The following is a 27,517-nucleotide window of genomic DNA, read 5'->3' as shown; positions in this document are numbered from 1 at the left end:
ATTTCACCACATAAAGATAGAAAAAACGAAAAGAAAGCTACTTCCCAATTTCATCAACAGCCCACTAAAAATATATAATATACTAAAGCAATATACAAATTCGCCATTAAAACTGTACAAATCGCCCTAAAATGCTACAAATCCTCAGCCTCCTAGTATTACAAATTCACCGTTAATATTGTCCAAATCAACATTCATATTAATCCAGATCACATAAACCATAATATCATCATTAATCGAGGGTATAATAAGTTGTCTCATTCTCATTATAATTTTGCCTTCTCATCAAACAATATTACCAAAGATTAAATCTTTTACATGAAACCCAACAAATCACAAAAACCCCAAATCACAAAACAACCAAAAATTCAAACTTTAGTCAAATTACAAAAACCCATCAAAACCACTCACATAACACAAACAAAAACCCCAACAAGAATCAGAAAAGTACCAAACAAAGCCATCAAGCCCTTCATCTCCTCACCCAAAAGCATCCCCACCAAGGCAGTGGCAGCAAAAGTGGTGGCATTAGTCACAGGCACAGCTAAAGAAATTGGGGTGTCACTTAAACTAGCAAAGAAAGTGGCTGAGGCTGATAAATTCAGTAAAAATGGCACAGAGTATTGCCAAGTGAGTAAGAGATTGAGCCAGTTGTTGAGAGTTGTGGTTGGATGATGGGAAGATTTGAGCTTTTGGTCCCAGATGAGAGTACCCTTTTTCATGAAGGCGTTTGTGGCTCCCCAAACAAGGCCTACTGTGATCATCTTCTCTATATCTCCGACCATTTTTTTGAAGAATTTATGTGATCTCGAACGGTACTTGCATTAGTGTGATTTTAGAATCTGCAGTTTGATTGTAAGCAAAATATTAAAGAGTAATAATCAAATAATTTATATTAAGACGCGTAGTTTTTAGAAAATATATAAAAGATTCAACTTCTTTTTTATTTATTGAAAATAAAGACTTATTTTAGTAAAAAAATTATATTTATAAAATATTTTTGAATGTAAAATATTTTTGTATGTAAGTATCCTTACAGGGTTTTTGGGGTCGTTTGGTTGAGGGGAATCAGATATGGTTTCGTCAATTCCAAACTCATATCTGGTGTCTGGTTGGAAAAAAACAAATTTTCAAATCCATTTCTCAAATCCACAAGTTATGGTTTTTGATACTCAATGGATAAGGTGGTATGAAACAGAGATATGAATATCAATTTTATATTATACTTTTTTTGTCTCTATTTAAGCAATTAAATATTAATATATTATATAAAAATAATCAATAATACAAAAATATATAACAATAATATTTTTATTAATATTTTAATTAATATAAATAACTAATATAATTATTTTTAAGAAGTTGAATATATTAATTTCAGCAATCAACCAAACACATGATATCAGATATCATACCTTAAACTCATACCACCTTAACCCTCTTCTATCCAAACTCATGTCACTCCGCGAACCAAAAATAATTATTTATATAAAAACAATACCTTCGTATTTGTTCTAGAAATAAGTACCTTCCTTTTAAAAAATAGATTGAGACGAACTCGAAATTATACATTCAATTATGATATATATACATAATATGAAATTTCTATGTAAATTTTGAGGATGATAAATTATTAATTTTGTAAGGTATATCGTTCCGCACAAGATAACTCTCGGTGAATATAATCTCATCAAAATTTTTTGTATTATTCAGTCAAAGAATATGCGATATGTTGCAATATTTCTCAAAAATTTAGATTATAAAACTTAAATTCAAAATGGGTTTAAAATACTTGAATAAGTCTAATCTCATTATCCATTTATCCCAAGTAATTCCTATAAAAAAAAAAATCTTGTTAGACACGTAATCAAAAAAGATAATATTTAATTAATTACAATAACACTAAGAATGTCAGGAAATTTATGTTCCAAAACTCATCAAAATATATTCATTTTTCCCATATTACATATCATATAAGCGTAAAATATTTAAATAATTTTATGATTATCTAACATATTTATCAGTTACCATATTTAATGGTTGCCTTTCCAATTTTTAATGAAATTTGATTATTTTTTTTGTTATGTGTCAATATCTATGCATGGCCACGTGGGATTTTATTACTATACTTGAAATAAATATTGTTCTAAATTTTACGTGGTTTTTGAGATTCAGTTAAGATCCTAAAAAATTCTTAAATGACATGACTAAATGCGAGGGTTAGATTATAAAAAGGTCCATGTTATTTATTATTTATATGATCGATTAAACACAAGATTGTAAACAAGTCGAGTCAAGTTCTTGCTCATTGAGCTCGATTTTGAGATTTTAGCTATCGAACCGATGATGATCATTTATCTTATTGAATATTTTATGTTCTTTGAACTGTTTGCTAAGAAACGAATAGATTTTTTGTTAGTTAAGAATAATTCAAATACAATCGCAGTCAAATCATTCATGAGCAACTTAGATTTTATCTTTCTGTTTGTCTTTTTTGATGTTAAGTTAAAATTTAAATATAAATTTATTATATTAAAAAATCATGACAATATACATATCACAGTCTAATCATTTGTTTAGTTTGCTGAATAATTATTTAAGTAGGTTTAGTAGATTGTTCATGAATTATTTTATTTTTGATATTTTTCATCCAAAAATTAGAAAAATTGAACGAAACTATCTGAGAGACGCCACCTACACGTCCCTCACTTCTCCTTTATATAAGTATATTGATTGTTGCTCCACTATATAAGTATTAAGCGGTCATTTGTTAGAGCAACTTTAATTCAAACAATCTTGAAAGTTGTTTGTAGCCTCCACCTAGTCTAATTTATTATTATTTTTTTAGGTCTGTTTCTTCCAACTCACCTCCAAACAACTTTTACTTTAAATTCTCTCCAATACAAAACAACCTTTTCAAAGTTGTTACCTTTCACAAAGTTTTAAAACAATAAGGTACAACAAGCAACTTTGTTGACCTGCAAGTGAATATAATATTGATATAAAAAGGCAAACTGCCATTATTCAAATTGAACAACAATCTCTGGCAACTTTGCGAACAACGGACCTCTCTAATACCAAGGAATATGCGACACCCAAAATTTTGGACAATACTTGTCCAATGGTTCACATCATTTGATTAGTTTCTTAATTGCTGGACGGGAAGTAAAAATACATGGACGAGTTAGTCTTTAAATTGAAACTGAATGGTTCAAAAGTTTTTTTGTCCCCTATTATACCTAGGAACATAACGACATGACTTCTAAATTCCTAATACCTTTTTTAAAAGCGCATTTTATAATTATTTTTCTTTTATGTAATACAAATTATTGTTGCTGTTATATAAGTTATTTTGTTGAATATATAAGTTCGAAATTTCATTTTTCTTACATTGATGTAGGTCATAAAATTTGTTTGAATACATTTATAGATAATTAGCATACAAAATTTAAATTTATTTGAAAAAATATTGATCACTCATTTCAATAAAAAAATATCGACCATTCAAAAATATTAAGCATTCTGAAGATCAACTATTAAAAAATTTAATCATTTAGAAAATTTCATTCAAATTTAACAAATAACCTCTTAATCTTGACTTGTACATTAATTTTGACATTAGAGACACAGAAATTTAATATGGGTTCGATCATAATCGAACATCGATCATTAACCAATCTTATAAACCTACCAAAAAGCAAGTGTTGAGAAGTTTTTTAACCACACCAAATTTGTTCATACGATCCTTCATTGGAGAACGACTTTCAAATTTTTCTTTCTCATTTTTTAAATCTTGCAACACCACAATTTAGTGGTTAAATACATGATCTAAAGTATAAAAAGTTCATCGTAATCATTTTGTAAGTAAATAAATCCATCAAATTTGAAGATACCAAAAAAATTATAAAATTTAATATCAAAATGAAAAATGTACTACATTCAATAAAATATAAATTAATAAAATTTCGTAATAATGTTACACTCTAAAAATGGATTCTGCGAGTCATCATTCTATTTGCAATATGTATCTTGGGCATGCTTATATGAATGACCACTAGTATATTATCTAGACATATTTTTCACCAAACAATTTGTTCGTAGTTATAATAAATAGTTAAACACTGGCGGATTGATGAGATACTTGTATGCTACTGTACAATGCAATCAACTGTCTAAATATCAAACAAAAAAACTTGAATGTTATCTGTCAAACCTTTTGGTGACAAATATATCAATGTTATCTGTCACACCTTTTGGTGACAAATATATCAGAGTTCCATATATCCAACAACCATTCAAATTTATCCTTACTAAAAATGCTAAATCATCATACTTTTCTTTCAACTCACAACTCTTGTCTTTTCAATTCAAGATCAACAAAACATTCTCCAAATTCAAATCACATTACACATAAAAGTCTCATGAATATCATAATTCATCCCTAACACGTCTCTAGATACGACCACACATCCAATTTCAATAACGATTTAAATCTCAGTTTTATAATCAAATCAATTAGAAATCCTCAGAGCCATATTTTGACAATAAATTATAAGCTATTCGCCCTTATTGACATTAGTCTCCTAAATCCTTACCAAAATATATAATCACGTCTGTTAGCATTACGAAAAATCTTATTCTCTTTCTCAAGGACAAAAGCAAAAGAAGAATCATTTAAATAGAAAATTATAATATAATAGGGATAAGTTGTACAGATAGATTATAATGTATAAATCATTTCTGAAGAGACCCAATTTTTTTAGAGTCCATGGAGACCACATCTATGACCATTTATTTTAAATCATATCACGCGGCTGACATGCTTTTTAAAAGATTAGTTTTTGATTGTTCATAGTTTATGCTCCTAAAAACATGCAGAACAATATCGTAGTAGTAATCTGTGCCTGTCAAACTTTATATCCCAACAATAGTATGAGAAATTAAAAATTATAGGATACTAAAAAGCATTATATGTTCTGTAAAACTAGTAAGATCAGAACATGCAGTCGCAGATTCTGCAAACTCCATTTAAACCATAATATAAATGAAAAAAATAGACGATATACGCTTCTAAATAAATTAGATAATTAAAATCTAGAACCAATAGAACAAATCTCATACAGAAGTTCTTGATTGTGTGTCAGAGGATTTAATGAAATCACTCATAAATATAGAATAAGAAAATTAAAATCAACGCCAATTGCAAAACAACAAATATTAAGTCGATCTACTGATTGAAAAATTACCGATACGATGGAACTTGGAAGTAATGAAGGATGTATGTAACCGACCTCCTATAATCTCGTTATTGAACAATAAGCGTAGTATTTTTGTTTAGTTGTAAATTTGTTATTTTTTGTTTAAATATGATCCGTTGGATTAAATATAGATGGATGGCGTAGATGTTGGACTCCGATATTCGACAAAAACGGGACTCCAAGAAATTTACTCGAATTGTGTTTAACAATTTTTTTTTTCTACATGATCAAAACGTAATTAAGTCACTAACAAATTTTTAATTCCCACGTGCTACTTTTATTCAAACCAAACAAATTTTGTTATTATTATTTTCAATAAAAATATCCAAATAAAATCTGGATGTAATCCCAGAGAGAGAGAAAGTTACGATAATCAAATCACCGGCAATCAAAATTTACCCTGGCGCCGCAGTAACAATCACCAAAGCACAGTAACTTTATGACGTGTAAATTTCCCCTATCCATATTTAATATTCTTCTCCCCAAAGCCCCAACTCGCAACAAACAATACTCATCTCCAGCTCAAAGTCTCCCCTTCTCATTTCAATTATTCACCAGATAGATCCGATTGTATGTTCGGGTCGACCCGATCGGATCCCTAATTTAAGTCATGGATAGATTCATCGCTGGCAAGTACAAGCTCGGTCGCAAGATCGGTAGCGGATCATTCGGTGAAATTCATCTCGGTATGTTGCATCTGTATTCTTGTGTGTTTGATTGTGTGTTTTAGTGTGTGTAGTTGATGAATTGTGTGTTTTTGTGTGCAGCTACTCACATCGATACTGGCGAGGTCGTTGCGGTGAAGATCGTGAGTTTCGAATTCGTTGTCTTGTGTTTGGTTTCGGTTTTCGATGCGTTTTTCGAAAAATTGAAGTGGAATTTAGTGTGAATTAAGTGTTTTGATAGTTTGTGAGTGATCGTTCTATTATATCGATGTACGTGATTACTTGTATATTATGCCTTGATAGCAAGATGATTGATTTTACTGATACTGGCGGGGAATGATTGTTTTTGTTTTATTTGCGTTGAGATTTCTGTTTTTCAACACGTGTATTGAAATTTGAGGAAGAATTTAGTTAGTTGTTTTGGCGGATGAAAGAGTTTTGTGTTTTCTTTGTGAGGAACATATCATGATGATTGCGTCATGGTTTTAGTTAGTGTGAGAAGAATTTGTTTGGGGATAATAAGCCGGTTTCTGTTGTTTATTGTTTTTAATTCGAGGCATGTTTGCTATTTGGGGTCCAGACATATGACTGCGTGAATAGATTTTCTGGCGTGTATTAGAGTTTGGAATTTGTCGTTTATTTTACTTGTATGTGGTCTGGAAATTTATGTTGATTTTACTTGTATGTGGTCGCCTTCTAGTTTATTTCTGAAGTGCAGTCGTTTGATATTTTGTTTTTGTTGTGCAGGAGAATAACAAGACAAAGCATCCGCAACTTCTATATGAGGCTAAATTATATAATATTCTTCAGGGAGGCAGTACGTGTATTAGAATTAAAATGCTTATGTTACGATATTCTTTCTTGTCTTTTAATACGTTGCTGAATGCTTACGTTACAAAGTTCTTGGCTTATAATACGTAGCTGAATGCTTATGTTACAATATTCTTTGTTGACTTATAATACGTAGCTGAATGCTTACGTTACAAAATTCTTTCTTGTCTAATGTCTTATAATGTAAATAAGAAATTTGTAGTCACTATTCACTGAACTTTGTTCTGCCTTTCTAGGTGGTATACCTGGCACAAAATGGTCCGGGGTAGATGGGGAAGATAATGTGCTTGTCCTTGATTTGCTTGGGCCAAGTCTTGAAGATTTGTTTGTTTATTGCGGGAGAAAGTTCTCCTTGAAGACAGTCTTAATGCTGGCTGATCAAATGGTAAGTAATTAAAATCTAGTTGCTTTTTATGCGCAGGTGTCAATGTGTTTCTGTATCAGATGTCTCCATTCAAAGAAATGAAATCAAAATTGATTGAATTGTTAAGGATGGGGTAACACTTTTTGATGTTCTGTGCTTTTTGGACATCCGGCAAGGATGGCAATTTTTCTGAATACAATTAAACAATTCTCCCTCACCATGCCTGTCTCCCCACTGTCTACAGCAAAAATCCATTCAGCACTTAAATCCACTATGTAATGTGCTTCATACCTGACACAGGGTTTATTTAATACAATCAACTTTTGTTTGTCATTATAGATTACAAGGATAGAATTTGTTCACTCGAAAGGGTTCCTCCATCGGGATATTAAGCCGGACAACTTTCTCATGGGTCTCGGCCGAAAGGCAAATCAGGTATTTTTGACAATTCCAACCTTTATTTTTGCTTGTTCAAACGGCTATTATGTTTTAATACTGGAATGTTTGATTTGTATCAGGTTTATATTATTGACTTTGGGCTTGCGAAAAGATATCGAGATTCATCAACAAACCGACATATTCCTTACAGGTATACCGAATTTTGTTTTCTCACAGGATTCTGTTCTTGACTATCAACATCTCCTAACATAGCGTTTATCCTGGGTTTGGCAAATTTCTTTTGTTATTTTGGATTTTTTTTTTTTTTTGATGGGGAACCTTTAGAAGTGAACCCAGAGTGTGGACCACCCTACTAAATCCAACACCAGGTAAATCGAGTGCTTATGCACTGGTGGGTGGCCCTAAAAAATGTATGCCGTTCACGGGGATCGAACCCCTAATCACAAATTTTCCAACAATCTCCAAACTACTTGGCCTTTTATGACTTGAATTTGAATTAATGTATCTTTTTCCATTGTGCCTTTATGACTTTAATTTGTATATGTATATATGGGAGTTTAAGAAGTCCAGGACAACGATAAAAGGAGATATTCGTTAATTAATGTATCATTGTCTTGCTGCTTGTTGGCAAATTCATTAAAGTGGTTCCGTTCATAACACATGTTAAATTTCTACCATGTTAATAATGAAAGTTAATCTTTTCAACTGAACAGGGAGAACAAGAATCTAACTGGTACTGCACGCTATGCGAGTTGTAATACTCATCTCGGAATTGGTAAACATATACTTTAATCTTTCCTACTAATTTCTGGTATAATAATGTGATTACTTTATCAGACATGACTCACTGAATATCTCTTTTCAAAGAGCAAAGCCGGCGGGATGATCTCGAGTCTCTTGGATATGTACTATTATACTTTTTGAGAGGAAGGTATGCAGTTTTTTTTATTTCCTTTTCCATCTTACTTTTAACTTAATATACCATGAAGTCACTAACACATGGACTACACAAGTTCTGTTCACCTTGTCTGATATTAGAATATATGTAGTCTTCCATGGCAGGGTCTAAAAGCTGCCACAAAGAAACAAAAGTATGACAAGATATGTGAAAAGAAGCTATCAACTCCTATAGAGGTATCTATTATCTTTTTTTTTTAATAACAGCCTTAAACTGGATCGTGATTATAAAATTTTTTGCTTCTGCCAATTTCCTCCTGAAGGTTTTATGCAAGTCTCATCCAGTGGAGTTTGCTTCATATTTCCATTACTGTCATTCCTTGACATTTGATCAACGTCCAGACTATGGATTTTTGAAGCGACTATTTCGCGAATTGTTCACTCGTGAAGGTATATGCTGAGTAGTAAATGTACCTCAAGTCAAAGAAGAAAGTTGGTGGTGCTGCATATATTCTAGCATATGTAGCTCTTAGTTAGATGTCTAGTGGCTCTATGGTACCCTGTTTCACTTTTAACCGTATTATGATCTGTGTTGCGTGCTAATGTGCGACCGTGAGCCTAATTAATAAACCTTGGTTATGGCATGTCACATAGCAGAAGAATATTCCTAAGAGAACAAGAATCTTGTTCCAAAGTTTAAGTTTGAAATATGTATTTGTGAAGGATCAATTTTTTAAGGTATAACTAAAGTAGAAAGCTCTTTAGCAAAGGAGGAACTGAAAAAAATTAATAAAAGAAGAGATTGCTCCCAGTTTTAACAGCAACAGTTTATGGGGAAGGTCCCCCTATATGCAGCCTTGTCTTCACATAAGACACTGTTTCTAGGTTGACAGTTGACTAGCTTGAATAGCAGAATTCAGCTTCTTTTTTTGTTTGATCTATCACTCACATCTAGGCATCATTTTTAGTTGTGGAAATATTTGAGTCTAGAGATGAATTTATGTTTGCAGCTTTAGCACATACATGCTAATGATATTGCCATCTTAACATTTATCAACTAAGTCTCTGTTACTAAAGTCTAATTTTATATGTGTTTTTGAGAAGGACTAGGCCCCAAAATTTTAATTTTATTTGAGGCAGTTAAAAAGCGTTTACATAGGACACTCTGATTTTGGGGCCTATTCTTTTTCAATAAACTGATTGTATGTAGATATTGTAACTTATCAGCAAACCTCAATAAAAAGTAGTTACACTGAACACTTGAATTCATTGGCCATTAAACTTGTAATCTGTTATTATGTTAGTAAGTGTTTACATTGACCTAAATTTACAAGACAATTGTATGATATGGTGATATGTCACTTAGTTTCCTCCGAATGTTTAGACATCTAAATTGAAAAGATATGTGTGTGACATGCAGGGTGTGAATTTGACTACATATTTGATTGGACCATTCTCAAGTACCAGCAAGCACAAAAGAATAAACCTCAGACACGGGTACCAGCTCTCTATTTGCAGTCCTTTTGTTATTTTGTCTTGCCATTAATTATTGAGTTACATAACCATTCACTTTCTTGAAATTGTTGTACCTTTACTACTAATCATTTTTCAATAAAATTATATTGCCGATTTAAAATTGTATTGCTATTGTTAAAAATTGAACTTGTTTCGGTTTCTTGAAGTAACACTCTAATGTTAAATTCTTGGGTCGTTTACAGCCACTTCCTGGAGAGAACAGCAGTCGAGCAATGGCAATAGATTCTGCCAAATATCAAGGTTGAGATTCTCTTGCACTTAACTTATCCCTCAAAGCATCCCTGCATTTAAGAACGAAAGAAGCATAATAAAAAAATAGTGTTGTTGATAACAAAAATTAAAAAAAAATTGCATCATATTTTGTGGACAGATGTCTTAGAGAATAATAGTGGTAGCTTGACTGAATCTAAAGATATGATAATTAGTTAAGTCAGAAAAGTGAAGAAAGAGTATGATGAATAACAGCATACGAACACGTGAAAGGTTTATATTTGATTTAGTAGATAGTATGTTGAATTATTTATCAGTGTCAGCAGGGAATGCTATATATCCTGCGGAATCAGCCGATCGAATGAAGTCCAATACTGCTGCTAGTCCTGGCATCCGCATGCAATTCAGATCACCACCACCTAGCAGAAATATGGTTTCTGAAAATCCTCTTGATGTAAGTCAATTTGTTTTTGAAGTAGAGACTTCTGCTACATTTTCATTTATTATCAATATCTATTTTTTTAACAATTTCTGGTGCTAAGTTATCAGAAAATGATTCACCAGATTCTGAGCCTACAAATTAACATTTCTATACGAGGCGGTTCTCATTACTGACTTTCTATGTGTAGAATTCTACTGCTGCAATTGGGCCATCTACTTCGTATTCCCTTGCTGGTGTCTCAAAGAGAACTGTCCCAAAGCCTGTGGTGCCTGCTGAAACTACCAAGCAGGGCCAGGGTGATCATGCTGCTACTTCAGGCAGCTGGATGTCATCCTTTCGTCGTATTTCGTCTACAAAATGATTTACATGCCTCCATGGTAAATCTGTATTAATTGTGCTTTTTCTGCTGGCGCTGTTCTTTTTATGAATATAGTATTGTGACTGTTTTTTTTCCCTTTTCTGATGTTTCAGATTCAGAAGTTGTTAATTGATGTTCAAGCAAGCCATATATTTGAAGCTCTTGTTCTTAATTTAGTATGCGGCCTCAATTTTGGTATTGTATACAGGGTTTCAGGGTTAATACACAAGATAAAATGTTTGATCTTTGAAGCAACATCAAAGTTTTTCGGATTAAGATTAGTTTATCACCTAAAAACAACCAAACTGTGACATGAATAGAAATTGCATAACGACTTTTCTGTGAAAGCTGGGCTTCGACATTCACCATAAGGTGATGATACATGTTGGCTGATCTCGAATGCTAGTCAGGCCTTGTTCCTATGCTGTACATAGATGCAAAGGAACTATCTTTCGGCTTGTGTTTGTTGATAGTCCCCTGTGAGACAAGTGTAGACCTTTTTTGTATCAAGATTATACAGCCCTGTGCATATGGTGGTTTGAGTATTATATTTTTCTGGTGTTCGGTTTATTGTACTGTAACCTACTTTACCCAAGTCTGTGTGGAAAGGTCATGTTTAAGTGCAAATATATGAATTTTGGTTACAGAAACCTTCAAGTTGATCCTTCGTTAATATCTTTGTTTTATATATCATGTTGACCACACAAGTCCTGGAGTGTTCATCTTTCTGTAGATGACTACCCATGCACTTCTTATATGATTTTTTTTCACCTGGATTTTACATTGATTTTTATGAAGTTGGTAACTAGTGAAATTTGGTTATTTTCTCCAGTCTCATCTTGTTATTGTGTACGCAGGGCACTTGCTCAGCAAATTTTCAGTTTCTCAGAATCAGGGCCCTAAATTTTGTTTATGATATCTTGTTATTTTAAATATATTAAAATTTTGTTTTGTCATTTGGAAGGGCCTCATTCTTAAAGTTAGCACAGGGTCTCAAAAAAGAACCAGATGGCCATGGATACTCTCACACTCGATTCGAAAACAAAGTTGTAGTTTTCATTGATGAAACTAGCATAAAAGCCCGTGCTAGGTACGAGCCCATAATTTATAATATTTATTTCAAAATTATATATTTTAATTTTAATTTGATTTTTTGCATAATATATTTGATTTTATAATTTTATAAATATAAATTTGTATTAAAAATCAACTAATAATGTTAATAATACATGATTCAAGTTGTTATATGGACATATTGTCATTCAACTTAGAACTAACACAACATAATTTATATATAAAACGTTTATACTGATATTAATTTGTCCAGTCGATTGTTCAATCAAAATTCGATAGTTCAAATTAATTTTAGGTCAAATTAATTTAATATAATCATATGATAGACGATTTTTTTTTGACAGAACATGATAGACGCATTTAATTGAACTTTAGTTAGGGAACATGCATATATATTTATATAGGGTATATATATAGGGTCATACTCTAATACAAACTATTAAAATACAAACTAATGCGATTAAGTAGAATGGTAAAGGTTTCAGGATCAGGGATGGACCCCGAGATGGGCCTAGACGGGGTCTAAGTGGGGCCTATTAGGGTCAGGGCGGGACCTAGTGGGACAATGGTGGGTCCAAGTTTTGGCTCTTAAGACTGTTTGGAGCCCGTCCCGGGCCTGTGCGGAGCCTTGGCCAAAAATATTACATGCTTTTTTAAGAAATTTTTACGATGATTATTTATTTATTAGATCTGGTGTTTCGAAATTATTCTCCTAGTTGATTTTTACATTATTTGCATGACATGTAATTTGATTTTTGGTCTAATTCCGGTCACTTAAATAAAACTTGGGCCATATTCTGGACGACGTGGATTCGACCTTAAAAATTCATACAGAAATATGGTCTTTTTAGATAAAATAAAATAATGATCAACATAACTAAATTAATTTACACTTGAGAGTTTGAAGTAGTGTCATAACATGTAATATATAAATATACATATAATTATCATAAATAATTTAAACAAACTTTTTGATACGTCTCATTCTGATCGTAGTATTTTTCAAGTATAAGTACTTATTCTCGACAGGCTTATTAAGCTAAATAATTTTAATGTGCAATAAAAATTCACTAAATTATTTAATGATTAACGGTATATTATATAGATGAGGTCCCACACTCTCCTTTTTTTTTTTGTTCTCTTTTAGGTCACACACATACGAGCGAGCATTTATTTTGGTTAACCGAATGCCAAAGCAAATTAATTTTTTCCTAATTTGCTAGTAATATTCTCTATAAAAATTTGATTTTTTGTTTCATTATTCGGTTTTGATTGCAATAACAAATTTAGTTCAATAAAACCATTTTTTTTGATTATGAGTGATATCAAATTATGTGCACAAAATTTATTAAATTTATGCAAATGAATAAATTACAATAATACTTTTATTAATGGGAGCAATCAATATAAGTATTTATTGTGTACATAGTTCATTAATTAGTGAGAATATAATAATTACATTAATTATCGGTATTTTTGTAATTATATTATAACTAAGGGTACAATTGAGATTTCACAGGCATTTTTTTGACATATTTTGCCCTTGGTTCTCCTTTTATATATAAGAGTAAAAGTAGAAGTAGATGTTTGTCAAATTTAGTGGACTTGGTCATATTAACCGGATCACAAACAATATTTGTTGTAGCCCGGTTAATACTGTAGAATTTTGTAGAACTATGATGGATCAATATATATGAGAAGGGTAAATAACCGAAGTGGTCACCAAGTGAGTTCAACATATAAAATTTATCATCAAATTTAAAACGGTTTCAAATTAGTTATCTAAGTTAATTACATATACATATTGTTAGATTTTCAATATATAAAGAAAATAAGGTTAGCAAAAAATGTTTTCAAATTGGTCACTTAGTTTTTCAATATATAAAGAAAATAAGGTTAGCAAAAAATGATTTCAAATCGGTCACTTAAGTTAGAGATTATTGCACTTTGTATCCCTGGACTTTGGATCATTAGCAAATGAGTACCCACATTTTGAGTTTTTCAATATATAAAGAAAATAAGGTTAGCAAAAAATGATTTCAAATCGGTCACTTAAGTTAGAGATTATTGCACTTTGTATCCCTGGACTTTGGATCATTAGCAAATGAGTACCCACATTTTGAAACGTGGTCGTTCGTACCCCAAAATTTGTAGTAGCTTTCAGTTTGTAACCCTGATCCATCATTTCGTTAGAATGGGGCAGACCCGTCCCATTAATATGGGGAATGAGATAGTGATGAGGAGTAATTTTCCGTTCCGTCAAAATCTGAGGCAAGTATGATTTATGTCTAATCCCCACGCGGATTCCCCGGCCCGCCCCGTTTGTGTGTGTGTGTATTATTTATTTATGATAATATATTTATTATTCTTAATATTAGAATTATTATGCATGGTTATATTGTTATCATAATTTGACATACATGTATTTATTTAGCTTTTGGCTAAATGACATATACATACTTCTAGTTTATATATTGTATATTTTTATTAAATTCTCACAAAAAATAATTACCATCCTTTTAAGCAACTATCTAAAATTATATATAGGAGCGGGGCAAGGTGATTGGGACGGAAATATTTAAAATCCACAGTTGAGCGGGGATGGGGATTAAAAATATATCCCACGGGAAATGGGGCGGGGAAGGGGCGAAAAAAATATATATGAGGCGGGGCTGAGAAATAAAGTCCCCGCCCTAAACCCACCTCATTTTTAATCCTGGTTACCCTCAGATACTTAACATTAACGTTGGTTTTTAATGGAATGGTGTGTTAGAGTTACAAACTGAACGCTACTGCAAAATTTAGGGTACGAACTATCACTTTTCAAAATATGGGTACTCATTTGCTAATGACTCAAAATTCAGAGATACAAAGTGCATTACATAGTCCATTTTATCAGCTTTTCAATATATAAAGAAATATAAGGTTAGCCAGAAACGGTTTCAATATTGATATGTGTTTTCATATAATATTTGAAAGGTAAGTATTTGAAACATATGTGATACCTCTTCTATTTTATGAAATATATTACATCTAAAATAAACAAACTAAGCATCATCATGTAATCCGCCAACTAATTGAACAGGTAACTTGTACCGGTGATTAATCCAGAAACAACAAAAACATGGACAGGATCACTAGTTCTTCAACTATTAAATATATATTTTGAAGTGCAAATGTGTTTTGGTGACACAAAATTGTCTGTCTTCTTCTTGCAAGGCATGATTTATTTATTTATTAATTACACTAGTTGTTGTAAAGATTGGTTAGAATAGCCGCCCTCCCTCCTTACCCAATATATAAGACACCTATTTTAAGATCATCATGCACGCACAATTCGATAAGTACAAAAATCTGGTCATTCGACACGCCTGTTCCTCAAATTATATGTCATTCGAAATAATATTATTTAATTTCACACTTTTTTTTAAAACTAATTTAATTTCATACTAGAAAATTGTTAATAACTCTTTTCGGTAAATCATATTTCTTTGTAGGGTGTTCAAAAAATATCAATTTTATAATATTTATTTAAGATAATTACGAGCACAAATTAGTATATTACATTTGTTTTTATCTATTGGAGTATCTGATTTTCTCTATTGAAGTCACACATTCATAATAAAAATATGATCGTCAAAAAGAATGGAGAGAGTATAAACTAATACAATAATAAAAGTCTAGATTATTCAAACAGAATCGATAATAAGTAAGGTACAGGTCTAAATTATTTGAACAACTTTAAAACTGAAGCCGAATTTCAATACAATCACGAAAAATCAATTGGGAAAAAGATTATGAGCAAATGTGTGGTTATGCATGTACTACGATAGCATAATTTAAGGTGCAGAAACTAAGAGGGAAGAAGATCATGGAATGTGCAGATCAATTGTCATGGAACGATATATAGTCGTAACTTGGAAAATTTTTAATAATAAAAATACTCATTGTCAATCAATAGTTCCGTTAATTTTGGCTACTTAAGAATCTAAACAGAGAGAATATTTAAATACATGTTGACAAAGTTATACATATCATGTACCGGTGTGTGTATAATATTCTCGACTGTAGAGTATAGGGCCGTTTGGGTGAGTTTAAAATAAGTGCTTCTTGCTTAAAATAAAAAAGTGGAGTAGAAGTTAGAAGTAAGTTAAGACTTATAAGTGATTAAAGTGTTTGGGAAATAAGCAGAAGTCCTGAAACAAAAGCTAGCATTCCTAGCTTTTTATAAATGCTTCTTAATTTTTTATACAAACGGTACAAATAAGTGCTTCTAACTTATAAATCAGAAGCCCGGCTTATAAGCCGGAAACAAACACCCCCTATATTATAGAAGACTTCAACTTATGTCGTTGTTATTCTTCGGTTCATTATACACAGAATCTAGAGGTTGACAACCATTAAAGTCCATGATTTCTTGCATTATCAATTTACTACTCCTATAGTAATACTACAAAATACAAATTGTAATATTGAAAAGCAGCCATCATGATAATGAGATGTATGATTATTAAAATTTACGTGAAAATATTTTAATAATATATGTATATTTTTTCTGAAAATAAATAACTTATTTTTATGAATAGAGTATGTTACTTATTATATATACACACACACACACACACTATTAATGTAAATAAGTGATTTATATCTATATATATATATAAATGATAAATACCTATAAACACAATACTAAAAAAATATTACATAAATATGAATTATGAAGATCTATTTGGTATTGGTGTCCAAAATTATCCTTAAAAAAGTGTTATTATATAAAACGGTTTGTTATTTGTTTCTTTATAAAATGATATTTTCGATAAGTTTTGATAGCGAAAATTTAAAACAAACATTTTGGAAACTGAAATACAGCTTTTTATCAAAAGTACAAGAATACGTGCGTTATAAAAACAGTTTTTCATCAAAAGCTCCACCAAACAGGCCTTAGTCTCGAGTCTCATCAACCATATATAAGCCATGCATAAGAACTTCTCAGTTAAATTTAATAATTTCGATCTCTAATTAAATCTGCGTTCTGAAGAAATCATGACAATGTTTTGTAATATGCAAGCTAACAAAAAACCCCTAAAATTAACAATGGGCCAAGCAAATGAAGAATCTATACATGAGATTGTATTTGTGTAAACCTCCTTTCTCTATTGGCAAACCATTCAACAGTTCTTCTGGCAATAGGTAGCCACAGCTTCCTTTGTCTTTCTTCATTCACATCATTTTGGCTACCAGAAGATTCACCTCTTGTAATACTTCTACTTCTAGTGGACCTTGGATGAACTATTATCTCTGACATTGATCTCTTCTCATTTGGCTCCAAAATCTTACTCGAATTATTCTCAACTACTCTTGCAAATGGGATACTATCATCTTGAGTGCTAATAACGTACAAATTATTCGCGGCTTCCTTGGATGATAACCTATTGGTGGAAGCCTCGTTAATCATTTCCGAGTTCAAGAACATAAGGTCCGAAGAACTCACACTGCTCCATCTGTTCTTGAGAAGCACTCCTTCAGCCACAATGATCTTGTGATTGAACTTGTGCAAATTCTCCTCCTCCTCGGCCTCGTTCTTGTGACAAGTTCCCTGAATTGGCAATTCTTCTCTGTCCTGGACTTCAAGAGTATTATTCAAGCTACTTCCGCGCATAAATCTTGAAGACTTATGTTGAGTGTGGTCTTCTTCCCTTTGCACAAACAGTTCCAAATTCGAGTCCTGCCTCAAATCAGACTGGCTTCTCAAGAATCTTAAGCTACCTGAGTACGTGACTGAGGCATGGTCCTCTGAGCTAACTCTGTGCCTGCAGAGCGGACAACTAGAATGTCTCTCCAGCCACTGATCAACACAACTAATATGAAAGGCGTGTTTACACTTTGGAAGTAATCTCAGAATCTCAATATCTCGAAACTTTGATAAACAAACAGCGCATTCAAGCCCCTCTCTGGACCCTTTCAGCGCGGAAAATCTAAAAAAAGGGAGTGATTCGATGACTGTTTTGTCAATTCCAGAGTATCCAGACCTTGATTCTCCAAACCTTCCTTCATTCTCTCCATTCGAACCCGATTGTCGATGGCAACACTTGGCAAGAAAAAGAAGAAAAAATGTCAAGATGAACATGACTCCAAGGACACCAACCACAATCGCAAGACTTGGCTGAAACTCGTTTACAGCTTCATCATTTGCTGGAATTCCTCGAGTATGATCCGCTTTGATCACAATTAAAAACATGGACAAGACAATTAATCTATGCATGTTTAATAAACGCGTTCTGAAATAATTTCCTGATGATTTTTCTGCTGGAAACTGCTGAGCTTCGAGTAGTTGTTTAAACGTGGTTTATATGCCAGCTCGAGTAGAGGACTAATCCGTTTTGGCCTCCCCCAGAAGGGCACGATCGAGTAACAGAAATGATTTGAGCTGCTACATAATATAGAATTCAAAAATAAAGAGTGATGCAAGAGTGATAGTGGTTTTTTATTGAAGATTGACTTGTAACGTAGAGGCTGTTAAACATGAATTATCTATAATGCCTGCTTGGAATAAAGAATAATGTACAGGTACTCGCTTAATGTTTTTAAATTTAGACACTGTGACAAAACTCAGACAAAACAAGCTTTCGGTCGATTCTAAGGTTTATAAACTGGTACATGATCAAAAATACTGATTGTTATAGTTGTAGGTTATGATGTTATATCCGACCAAATATTCATAACAATTAACAAACTCATAGCCGACGGATCACTTCAAACGTCGTGATGACCCATTTTGTAATCAGTTTTTTCGAGTTTTGTTGCGGTGATAATATATAATTGAAAATATCTATTGGTAAATATATAATTCTATATTATATTGATTTTATCGAAAAGTTTTTTTACAAAATTATTTTTATTCACTTATATCAGTAATTTAAACGCATATTTTTTTTCAATTTAGTTAAAAACTGTTAAATCCAGTAATAAAATTAAGAAAATATGATATTTTGAAAATTTTACTTCGGAAAGGATTTTAATTGCTTTTGTGAAAACTCATTATTCCTCTCTCATCAAGAAACACCACATCTCTATTAATGAATTCTGTTCACTTATGTCAGACATGTAGACACATATTTCGTTCCAATTTAGTTAAAAACTTGTAAATCTAGTAATATAGTTAAGAAAATATACGATATTTTGAATACTTTACTATCGAAAGAATTTTAATTGCTTTCAAAAGGTTAGTACATTTGTAATAACTCATTAATCATCTCTCACTCAAGAAACAGCACATCTATTTTAATTTTTGTTTATATATACTTGAATTCAAAAGTTCGGAGGAAAATTAAATATACGACATTTTTCTGTAGTAGATGTTCTTCCCGCGACTACTGCACTTGGATGGTTCGAAACTCATCAGCCAAAAAACTCCAGTGCGCCTAAATGTTTATAGTAAGTCGTGTTCGGCTGGGTAAGATCGTCTATAGTTCTCGATGCAATGCATGGAAGATTGTAGAGATTTATGGGCCAAACTTTAAATTGGACGTCTGCACAAGCTACCTCTGGAGCTTTGGTTTATCTTTATTCTTCAGTGCCACATTGAACTGATATTCCAAGTTTTGGGCTTGGCCCATGGATCTCAACAATCTGATTTCATTCAATGTTCATAGAGAATACTATAACTAGACCACAACTTACGATTTTCAGGCGTTTAGTTGCATGAACTATGGGTTATCAAGTCATCTCAACATCAGATCTCCGAAACTGCGTTCACTTTAGTAAAATGGAATGTAGTGGCAATGAAAAGTAATTTGTGTTTTAAAGTGAGAGTATTAGAAAAAATGTCTATAATTCCTGTTAGTTCAATCATTCCATTTCAACTAAACACAAAAATACTTAAACACGTGTTTTAAAAAGAATGCTTATTCTATTTTTTCAACATGTTTTATTACAATCTTCGTGTTAACAAATTTAGACTCACACATATTTATTTATTATTATCTCATATTTTTTTTACAATATTTTTTATAACTATATTTTCTTCTCGTTTCATTCTATGCAAGTGAACGTGACCTAACTATTACAACAATTTAAGTCTCATGATCCTCTAAGATCTATTTCTTGATATATTTTAATATGATCTTTTATTTTTGTCATTATATAAATTAAGACGAGTGATGACATGGAAACATAAACTTAAAATTCAATTTTTTTAAGAAATCAAACTGAAAAGACCAAGACTCGATTATTAATAATAATTTTTTGTTTAAAATCATGTTAATAAAGAACTGTTTAGTATATTTAAAATTAATTTTTCCGAACTACAACTTCGGGTTCAAATGATGTCTTTAGAAATGGTATATTACTGTTTTTAGAATTTTTCAGCTTTTACGAGAATATGTTACAAATTTTACTTTTAAATCTGTTCAAAAATATCATATAAAATAATCCGAAATATATAAAATATCAAAAAAAAATTAAATAATTATCTAATATCTGGAATAATATTTTTTTGACAGCGCCGAATAATATTGAAAAGAACTTCAAAACATGAGATTATTTTATGTTTCCAAAGTTCATGGTCTCTTGCATCAACCGCCATCTTCCCATATTCTTGCACGATATCGGTTTTCTCCATAAAAGCATAGTGTGCCATGTGTCAGACCATTAACAAAAGTAGCATTATCCATAGGGACACGTGTCCGTTTTATCCAATGAGACTTATCTGCACGCACTACAAATCTGCTAACTTACTCAAGACTCAAGAGAAGATCAACACGTGTGGTCACTTACTTGCGTAAACGTTTTTGTCTCTTTTTTACCAAACATTTTCACCTCCTTCACGATCCACCTCTGTTTTTTTTACCATAACAAGTAAATTCAAGATTTCCCAGACAATTTCTGGTAAAATACTCCACACTTTATAGTGGATTGTCATATTTTAACTGCAGATTTGTCTGATAAAATGTGTTCAAGTGGGCCAATCTATGTATTGGATAGCGGATGATGTTCACAAGAAGACTTTGATTGCTGCTTGCTGCATTCATATTATTCTCCTTTCTCCGTCAGGTTTCTTTATCATCATGTTTATACTCTTTTGTTGCAAAATGTATGTTTAATTCAAATTTCAATGTAAAATTCGATTTCAATGAAAAATAAAAAATACCATGCAAACTTTTCACACACGTTAATATGCACATCATTTAGACATTTACAGGTCGAGAGTGAATCATTTTGGCGTCATAATTTTATCTTCTTATTTATATTTTTGTATTTATATTTAGATATGAAAATATTAAATATTGCATAATATTGAACAGGAGTTTCAGAACTCTGATATCATATTAAGTAATCAATTCTCCTGAAATTTCGAAGTGGTGAGAGCAGAGTTGGGTTAATATGCTAAAACATCACTCAACTAATTCAAAACTTGCAATTATTATTACTGAACTCAAAAAACTTTCACTCAACTAACTGAATTAATATAAAGTTGCAATTAACTAATCGAACTAATATAAACTTGCAATCGAATAACTGAACTGATTCTCAACTTGTAATTGGGTAATCAAAGTCAAAAATTATAAAATTATAACATATTTTTATTTATATACATTAATTTACTCAATTGAAATTAATTTATTTAGTTTTTAATATAAAATTTAACAATTGAAATCAACTTTGTGCTTATCAAAATCACAAAAAAGATAACTGTGCTTTATATTATAGTATTCAGGATAAAATTTTTAGATTAAGAGCGATTGAGATAGGAGAGAGATCGAGAGAGGAGAGAGATTGAGAGAGATTGGGATAGAACAAAGAGAAGAGAGATTGAGGTTATGTTTGACATTGTTGTTGCATACAACAGATGCCCATACTTTTGGAGAAAGCTGAAGCTTTTCAGGAAGTTCTCATAAAATTCCAATATCAAAACTTACCAAAAATATTATTTGTTATATTATAATTCAAAATATGTAAATATCAAAAAGATTGAAAGAGAAGAGAGAGGAGAATAGTTGAGATTGAGAAAGGACATAGATTGAGAGATGAAAGTGATTGCAAATTTATTTTCTTGCAATATGTAAACGTAAGTTTTTTGAGTTCGGTAACCTAATTGCAGGTTTTGGGTCAGTTCGATTATGTTTTAACTTATTAACTCGAGCAGAGTTTATTGAAATCTTATTATATTCTAATAAATAAATATATTAATATTGCATCTAGATCCTATCCTGTATTGGGAGTGGGTTATACAGAGTCACAGAGATCTTCTTTATAGAAGTATGGGTTGATGTTTATCTCGGTTTCCCCATTTTTATAAATGCACTTTCAAGTCTCTCAATGATGTTCTACTACTGCTTTATTTGTAAGTTTCTCTGCATCATCAACTTACATTGCTCTGAGCCTCTGACACTCTGACCCTTAGTTGCTAACCATGTTCTGATATGTTCTAATGTGATTAGTGTCCAAATCTTGTGTTTAGCATACATGTCTCATATGTTTCTTACTTCCAAAGATGATTAATTACAATATTTAATGACCCTGTCAGATTGCAAAAGTACTCTATCTGCTTATGAATCAGTAGTTGGCATTGCATGTAATGTTAGCAGGCTTAATTTAGTCTTTTGGTAGTTTCTGTGTAGTATTTTAAGAAGGGGGGTTTTGCTTGTTAGTATTGTTAGCTTTTGTTTTTATCTGCATTGAATTTTTAGCTTCCGTTGTTCTGCTTAAAGTTCATGTTACAACTTATTTCAGCTTATTCCTTCTATGTCTTTGTTTAATTGCATCCCTAATAACGAGTTTCTAAAAGTTGCGAAAACAAGTTTTATTATCTTGTTTGTTATTGTATTTGATTATTTTATCGCTTCCTGTCATCATCATTTTAAAGGATATATAATTGGTGGTGATCTCAGAATGCAAGAATTTGCGGGGGACTAAACTTGTATATCCGACTTTCCTACTAGTGGTTCTTGCAAACTAAGTATAATCACTCTGTTTATCCAAGGTAGACATCCTTTAATTATCATTATAACTTTTGTGACTGTATTTTCCTGAAGTTGATGGCAGACGGGATCAACATAATGTTTTGTTAGTGCATAACACTCTGAGTTTGGCCCATCTCAGGTGTATCGATCCGCAGTCATAAACTTCCAATGATGCTTTGGCAAAATACAATAGCCTGTAGTAAATGATATCTTTTTGTCAATGGATGATATTTTTTCCCATCTGTTGGCCTTGACTTCTTATATGACCCAACAATTCACTCAGTTTCTTGGTAAGTCCAGTATCTACTGCATTCTGGCTTTTAATTTTTGTTTTTGATATTTTTGTGAGCATCGACTGTTAATAAACGTGTTTCACTAAACATCGATGCAGAGGACCTTCTTTTTGGCAATGTGAATTACTGTTCAAGATATGTTGCAGTCAGCTCCTCCGGTCAACATGAACATCCGGTAACGTCTGGCTATAGCCCCGGGACATCTTTTTGTGATAATTGTTCATCTTCTTCATTGTTGTACGTAGCTAGTGGAAGCCCTTGGGTTCAAGAAATTGGAATCTTAAATCTCGTTGAGCCTGTATGTACAATATGTAAATTCGTAGAAAGCAGCCGCCCCTACTGGATTGTCGAGTTCTTTGTAAAAGGGTATTGATACTTTCCTTGTGAAGGTTTATTCTGTATATTAATTCTATAAATTCCTTTCCACTGTTTCAGCTATTTGCCTTAAAAAAAACAGTATTAGCAGTACTGCAACCTTTCTGCCTAAAGTTCTGGTGCTTATTGTTACAGGTTAAACCTACCTTTGTCTGGTCTGAGGTTATCATGGAGGCTAGCATTGGCTTCTTTGAGATCTATGCTCATTTATGTCAAGTGTGCTGTAGGTCGAATACAGGGGTAAAATTGTTTTCAACTTTTTACACTATGATATTACTATTGAAAAAATTATATCTAAAGTGGTTAAGAAATGTCTACTTAGATATCCTCCTACCCCACCCAACTTATATATTTCTCGTATTGTCAGCACCATATCTAGAGTGCAGAAGACATTGCATGGTTCGTCTAGTGACATTGGATGGTTGCAGCAAGCACCAGGAATGGCTCCAGTGAAGGATGGTTCAGCTAGATTCATGGAGTTGCTGGATTGTATAAGGTTCTTGCTTTTTCCTTTCTTGTTCTGTTCAGTTTTATCTGATTGGACGGGCCATGATGTTTATATATAGTAAGTAGGCAGGCAAAGCATCCGCGACGATTTCATATATACATTCTTCCCTAGTTTCTAGATTAGGCAGCACTATTTTTCTAGGAGTTTCTTTGGTTTTCTTAGTGAAAGGATTTGCTTTCAAATCTTGTATGTGATACAATAACACGAATGAACTAACTGTAATTGTTACCTAACATGCATGTTTGGCTGTTATTATTACAATATATATGCTGAAATCCATTTATTTGATATCTGATTTTTAATAACGTATCTAATCTGTTTTTATGCAACTTCATTTTGTTCAAGGCATGGACAACACAAACTTCCGGATTCATTTGTTTACCTTCTAATACCAGGTATAGAAGTCCATTCTAGAGGAAAGTCTTTCCCTTCCCTTCGAGTACTTTTGGAATAGGTTTCTCAACTCATCTTTATGTGTAGTGAATCACTAAGTAGTTTGCTTTCTCCTTAATCACCATCTGCAATGCATGGGGCAATATTATTTGTGACATGTTAATGTCATTTATGCTTGACCAATAAAAGTTGGACACACGACCTTAAATCGAAGTATGAACTATGGATCAATTAGGAGCTTCTACATAACGGTCATCCTCCCCTGCATTTTCTATAGTGGAGGCAACTAATTAAATCAAAATCCATCTGTACAGTCCTATATGTTTTAGTATGAGTTCAAGTTCTGTCAAGCTTTGAAGTCAGTTTGATATTGAACTTCTCCTTAAAAGAAAACTTTTGCAGCATATTATATCAATGTCCGGTGTCGCATTTCTCTGATGCTCGTTCAATAATTTGGTAACTTAATATTTCTAAGCCATCGGACGGTATTAATGATAGCCACACTTTACGGGTGTTTTCAACAATTAAAATTCTGCAGTTTAGATTTCATTGTGTTTTCGAGAATGCCTAGAATAAAGATAATAATTGTCATCAGTCCTTCATGTACTTGTGATTATGAGCTCTTCCCTTCTCTCTTCTGGTGACCCATATCCCTATATCTTATATCTCCTTCCCTAGACCAAAGTTTTCAATCCTCTGTGCAAGACAAGCAAGGTTGTTACTAGTTCAATTGGTGGGGGTTGGGTTTAGGAACTCGTGACTGCTCTGCAAAACCAGCTGAACGAAGGTGTTTTATGCAAGCAAAAATTATAGAAGTAGCATACTGAGAGTGTATTATTAAGTGTGCCGGCATAGCACACTTAATTTAGGGGTAACAAATCTTTCAACTAAGATTTTACAGGAGAAGACTACACAAGAAATAGAAAGTTAATTTATTGATTCAGTACAGGAACAAAAAATATTGTTGAGAAATCTATACTGCAAGATTGGGAGTTTAGGGGTGTTATCATCTCTACTTTTTAGTGAATATCAGATGAATAAATTGATCATCTGCATTAACAAATTTGTATTTTGTGAATTGCTTATAAATAGTAAATCTCCTTGTCACCCCTGATGCAATATTTATCAGGCCTTTTCAGCAACCATGGTCCCTTATATTTTGTGAGCGCCAAAAGGTACTTCTCAAAGATGGGTCTAGCTTGCCATATCGCAAAAATTCATAGTGAGGTAGGAATGATTCCTTTGCCTTACTACACAGAACTGATGGAAGCACCATGAGATACTACAAAATAAAACAAAAATTCTAGATCCTACATTATTATCATTGTTCTTGTTTTGTTCAGTTTTCACTTTCTCTGCAGGAACCATTTTCTATGCTCTTTTTAGCATTTAGCTTTTTATGTAGGCATCTGTGGAACACAATGCGGGGGAACTCAGGCAGTATATTGAGGAACTATATTGGGGATCTGGCAAACGGGTGATGCTGCTTGGTCATAGCAAAGGTGGGGTTGATGCTGCTGCAGCTTTGTCCATTTATTGGACGGACTTGAAGGAAAAAGTTGGGGGGTTGGTATTGGTTCAGAGCCCATATGGAGGCACACCCTTGGCATCTGATGTTCTTCGTGAAGGACAGATTGCTGATAAGGAAACACGAAGGATCATGGAACTTGTGATCTGTAAACTAATTAAGGTACAAGACTTCTTTTGCATAACTATGTTACTGGTGGCTCAGGTTGGAAGTAAAATATAAATGTATGTCAGCCATCATTAATCTTCAGTGAATTATGTTCTAAATTACTGGAAGTGAGTCCACAAAGAGATAACATATTTATAGAAGTTTACTATGCTCTATGGATCAGAGAAGTGAAGTTTTTAAGAGCTATTGGCTAGTTCATTAACAAAAATGTACGTTGTTGCTATTGACTATTGAGTATATCAATTTAGAAGCCTATCGGGTTTTTTTTTTTTGTTTTTAAATCTCTATACCGTTTGTTGGAAAAAATGATGACTCCAGTTACATCTGTCTATTTGACTTGGCTATGCTATTGCATGTTGTGTCCAAGCCAAAGAATCAATAATGTTGTAGGTGAGCGTTTGCAGGTTTTAATGCCTTCTTCTGTATGCCTGAACTGGATTCCTTGTTTTTTAGTTTATAATCTTCGTTATTATAAGTTCTTGTAGAACCTTGTTTATATTCTACACAAACTGTTACAAGAACCTAGTTTATATTCTACACAAACTGTATAAGCCCTCACAATTTTTACTATGCTGCAGGGCGACATACGGGCACTTGATGATCTAACATATGAAAGACGGAAGGAGTTCCTCATGAAATATGAACTTCCTCCAAGCATCCCCCTCATCTCCTTCCACTCCGAAGCAAGCACAGCACTCAGCGTCATTGCTACCATGACTCAAATAGCCCATGCTGAACTGCCATGGCTTCGTCTTCCAGGTTTTTCCTACGATGATTCCAGAGACGTTATACAGTCTGGCAGGAAAGTGCCAATAGTTGTACCTGTTTCTGCTGTAATGGCCTTATGTGCACTGCATTTGCAATTAAGGTATGGGGAGAAGAGCGACGGATTAGTTACTTGTCGGGATGCTGAAGTTCCAGGCTCTATTGTGGTGAGGCCTAGACGGAAACTCGACCATGCCTGGATGGTCTATTCTTCATGGAATAGGAATCTCAATGAGCCTGATGCTTGTGAAATGTGCGAGGCTTTGTTGACTCAACTTGTAGAATTAGGAAGCCAAATCAAGGGTGAAGAGATGGAGTGAAGACATTTTAATTTCACTTAAAAAAAAAAAGACATTTTAATTTTCTTGTCTAATGTTTTTTTGTTCTTTACAACATACCAGTAAGGGTGAACATGGGTTGGGTTGGGCGGGTTTTTGGAAAAAAATGACCCAACCCAATTAGTTCGGATTAATAAAAACTTAACCCGTT

At 32.6% G+C, this 27,517-nt stretch overlaps 4 protein-coding genes across 8 annotated transcripts; 2 read left to right on the top strand and 2 right to left on the bottom strand.

Moving 5' to 3' along the window:
• Positions 1 to 226: 226 nt before the first annotated feature.
• On the bottom strand, positions 227 to 867 carry LOC108213069 (uncharacterized). The gene has a single exon (XM_017384811.2). It carries the CDS (start codon positions 783 to 785, stop codon positions 408 to 410), a length of 378 nt encoding a protein of 125 aa, XP_017240300.1. The 5' UTR covers positions 786 to 867; the 3' UTR covers positions 227 to 407.
• Positions 868 to 5,721: 4,854 nt separating this feature from the next.
• LOC108213023 (casein kinase 1-like protein 3) lies at positions 5,722 to 11,648 on the top strand. 2 transcript variants are annotated; one of them, XM_017384745.2, is made up of 15 exons: positions 5,722 to 5,944; positions 6,026 to 6,066; positions 6,671 to 6,740; positions 6,991 to 7,139; positions 7,458 to 7,553; positions 7,637 to 7,707; positions 8,231 to 8,292; positions 8,385 to 8,448; positions 8,567 to 8,651; positions 8,738 to 8,864; positions 9,835 to 9,911; positions 10,133 to 10,190; positions 10,478 to 10,614; positions 10,790 to 10,979; positions 11,074 to 11,648. In XM_017384745.2, the coding sequence occupies exons 1-14, from the start codon at positions 5,869 to 5,871 to the stop codon at positions 10,961 to 10,963; spliced, it is 1,287 nt and encodes a 428-aa protein (XP_017240234.1). In that variant the 5' UTR covers positions 5,722 to 5,868; the 3' UTR covers positions 10,964 to 10,979; positions 11,074 to 11,648. The 2 variants fall into 2 exon arrangements, with proteins under 2 accessions (XP_017240234.1, XP_017240236.1); XM_017384747.2 differs by having other exon boundaries at positions 5,742 to 5,944; positions 10,487 to 10,614.
• A 5,307-nt stretch (positions 11,649 to 16,955) lies between these two features.
• LOC108213028 (E3 ubiquitin-protein ligase ATL42) lies at positions 16,956 to 18,573 on the bottom strand. Its single transcript, XM_017384751.2, has one exon. The coding sequence runs from the start codon at positions 18,297 to 18,299 to the stop codon at positions 17,154 to 17,156; it is 1,146 nt and encodes a 381-aa protein (XP_017240240.1). The 5' UTR covers positions 18,300 to 18,573; the 3' UTR covers positions 16,956 to 17,153.
• A 2,332-nt stretch (positions 18,574 to 20,905) lies between these two features.
• On the top strand, positions 20,906 to 27,401 carry LOC108213011 (uncharacterized). 4 transcript variants are annotated; one of them, XM_064089656.1, is made up of 10 exons: positions 20,906 to 21,088; positions 22,927 to 23,018; positions 23,138 to 23,288; positions 23,390 to 23,657; positions 23,802 to 23,906; positions 24,034 to 24,162; positions 24,520 to 24,569; positions 25,697 to 25,794; positions 25,973 to 26,257; positions 26,842 to 27,401. In XM_064089656.1, the coding sequence occupies exons 3-10, from the start codon at positions 23,219 to 23,221 to the stop codon at positions 27,346 to 27,348; spliced, it is 1,512 nt and encodes a 503-aa protein (XP_063945726.1). In that variant the 5' UTR covers positions 20,906 to 21,088; positions 22,927 to 23,018; positions 23,138 to 23,218; the 3' UTR covers positions 27,349 to 27,401. The 4 variants fall into 4 exon arrangements, with proteins under 4 accessions (XP_063945726.1, XP_017240214.1, XP_017240215.1 ...); XM_017384725.2 differs by lacking the exon at positions 20,906 to 21,088 and adding an exon at positions 22,218 to 22,379; XM_017384726.2 differs by lacking the exon at positions 20,906 to 21,088 and adding an exon at positions 22,218 to 22,379 and having other exon boundaries at positions 22,902 to 23,018.
• Positions 27,402 to 27,517: the final 116 nt, after the last annotated feature.

The sequence above is a fragment of the Daucus carota genome, chromosome 3, assembly GCF_001625215.2.
Source record: "Daucus carota subsp. sativus chromosome 3, DH1 v3.0, whole genome shotgun sequence".
Lineage (NCBI taxonomy): Eukaryota > Viridiplantae > Streptophyta > Magnoliopsida > Apiales > Apiaceae > Daucus > Daucus carota.
The sequence above is the reverse complement of the archived record's forward strand: the minus strand, read 5'-3'. Positions and strand labels throughout refer to the sequence as shown.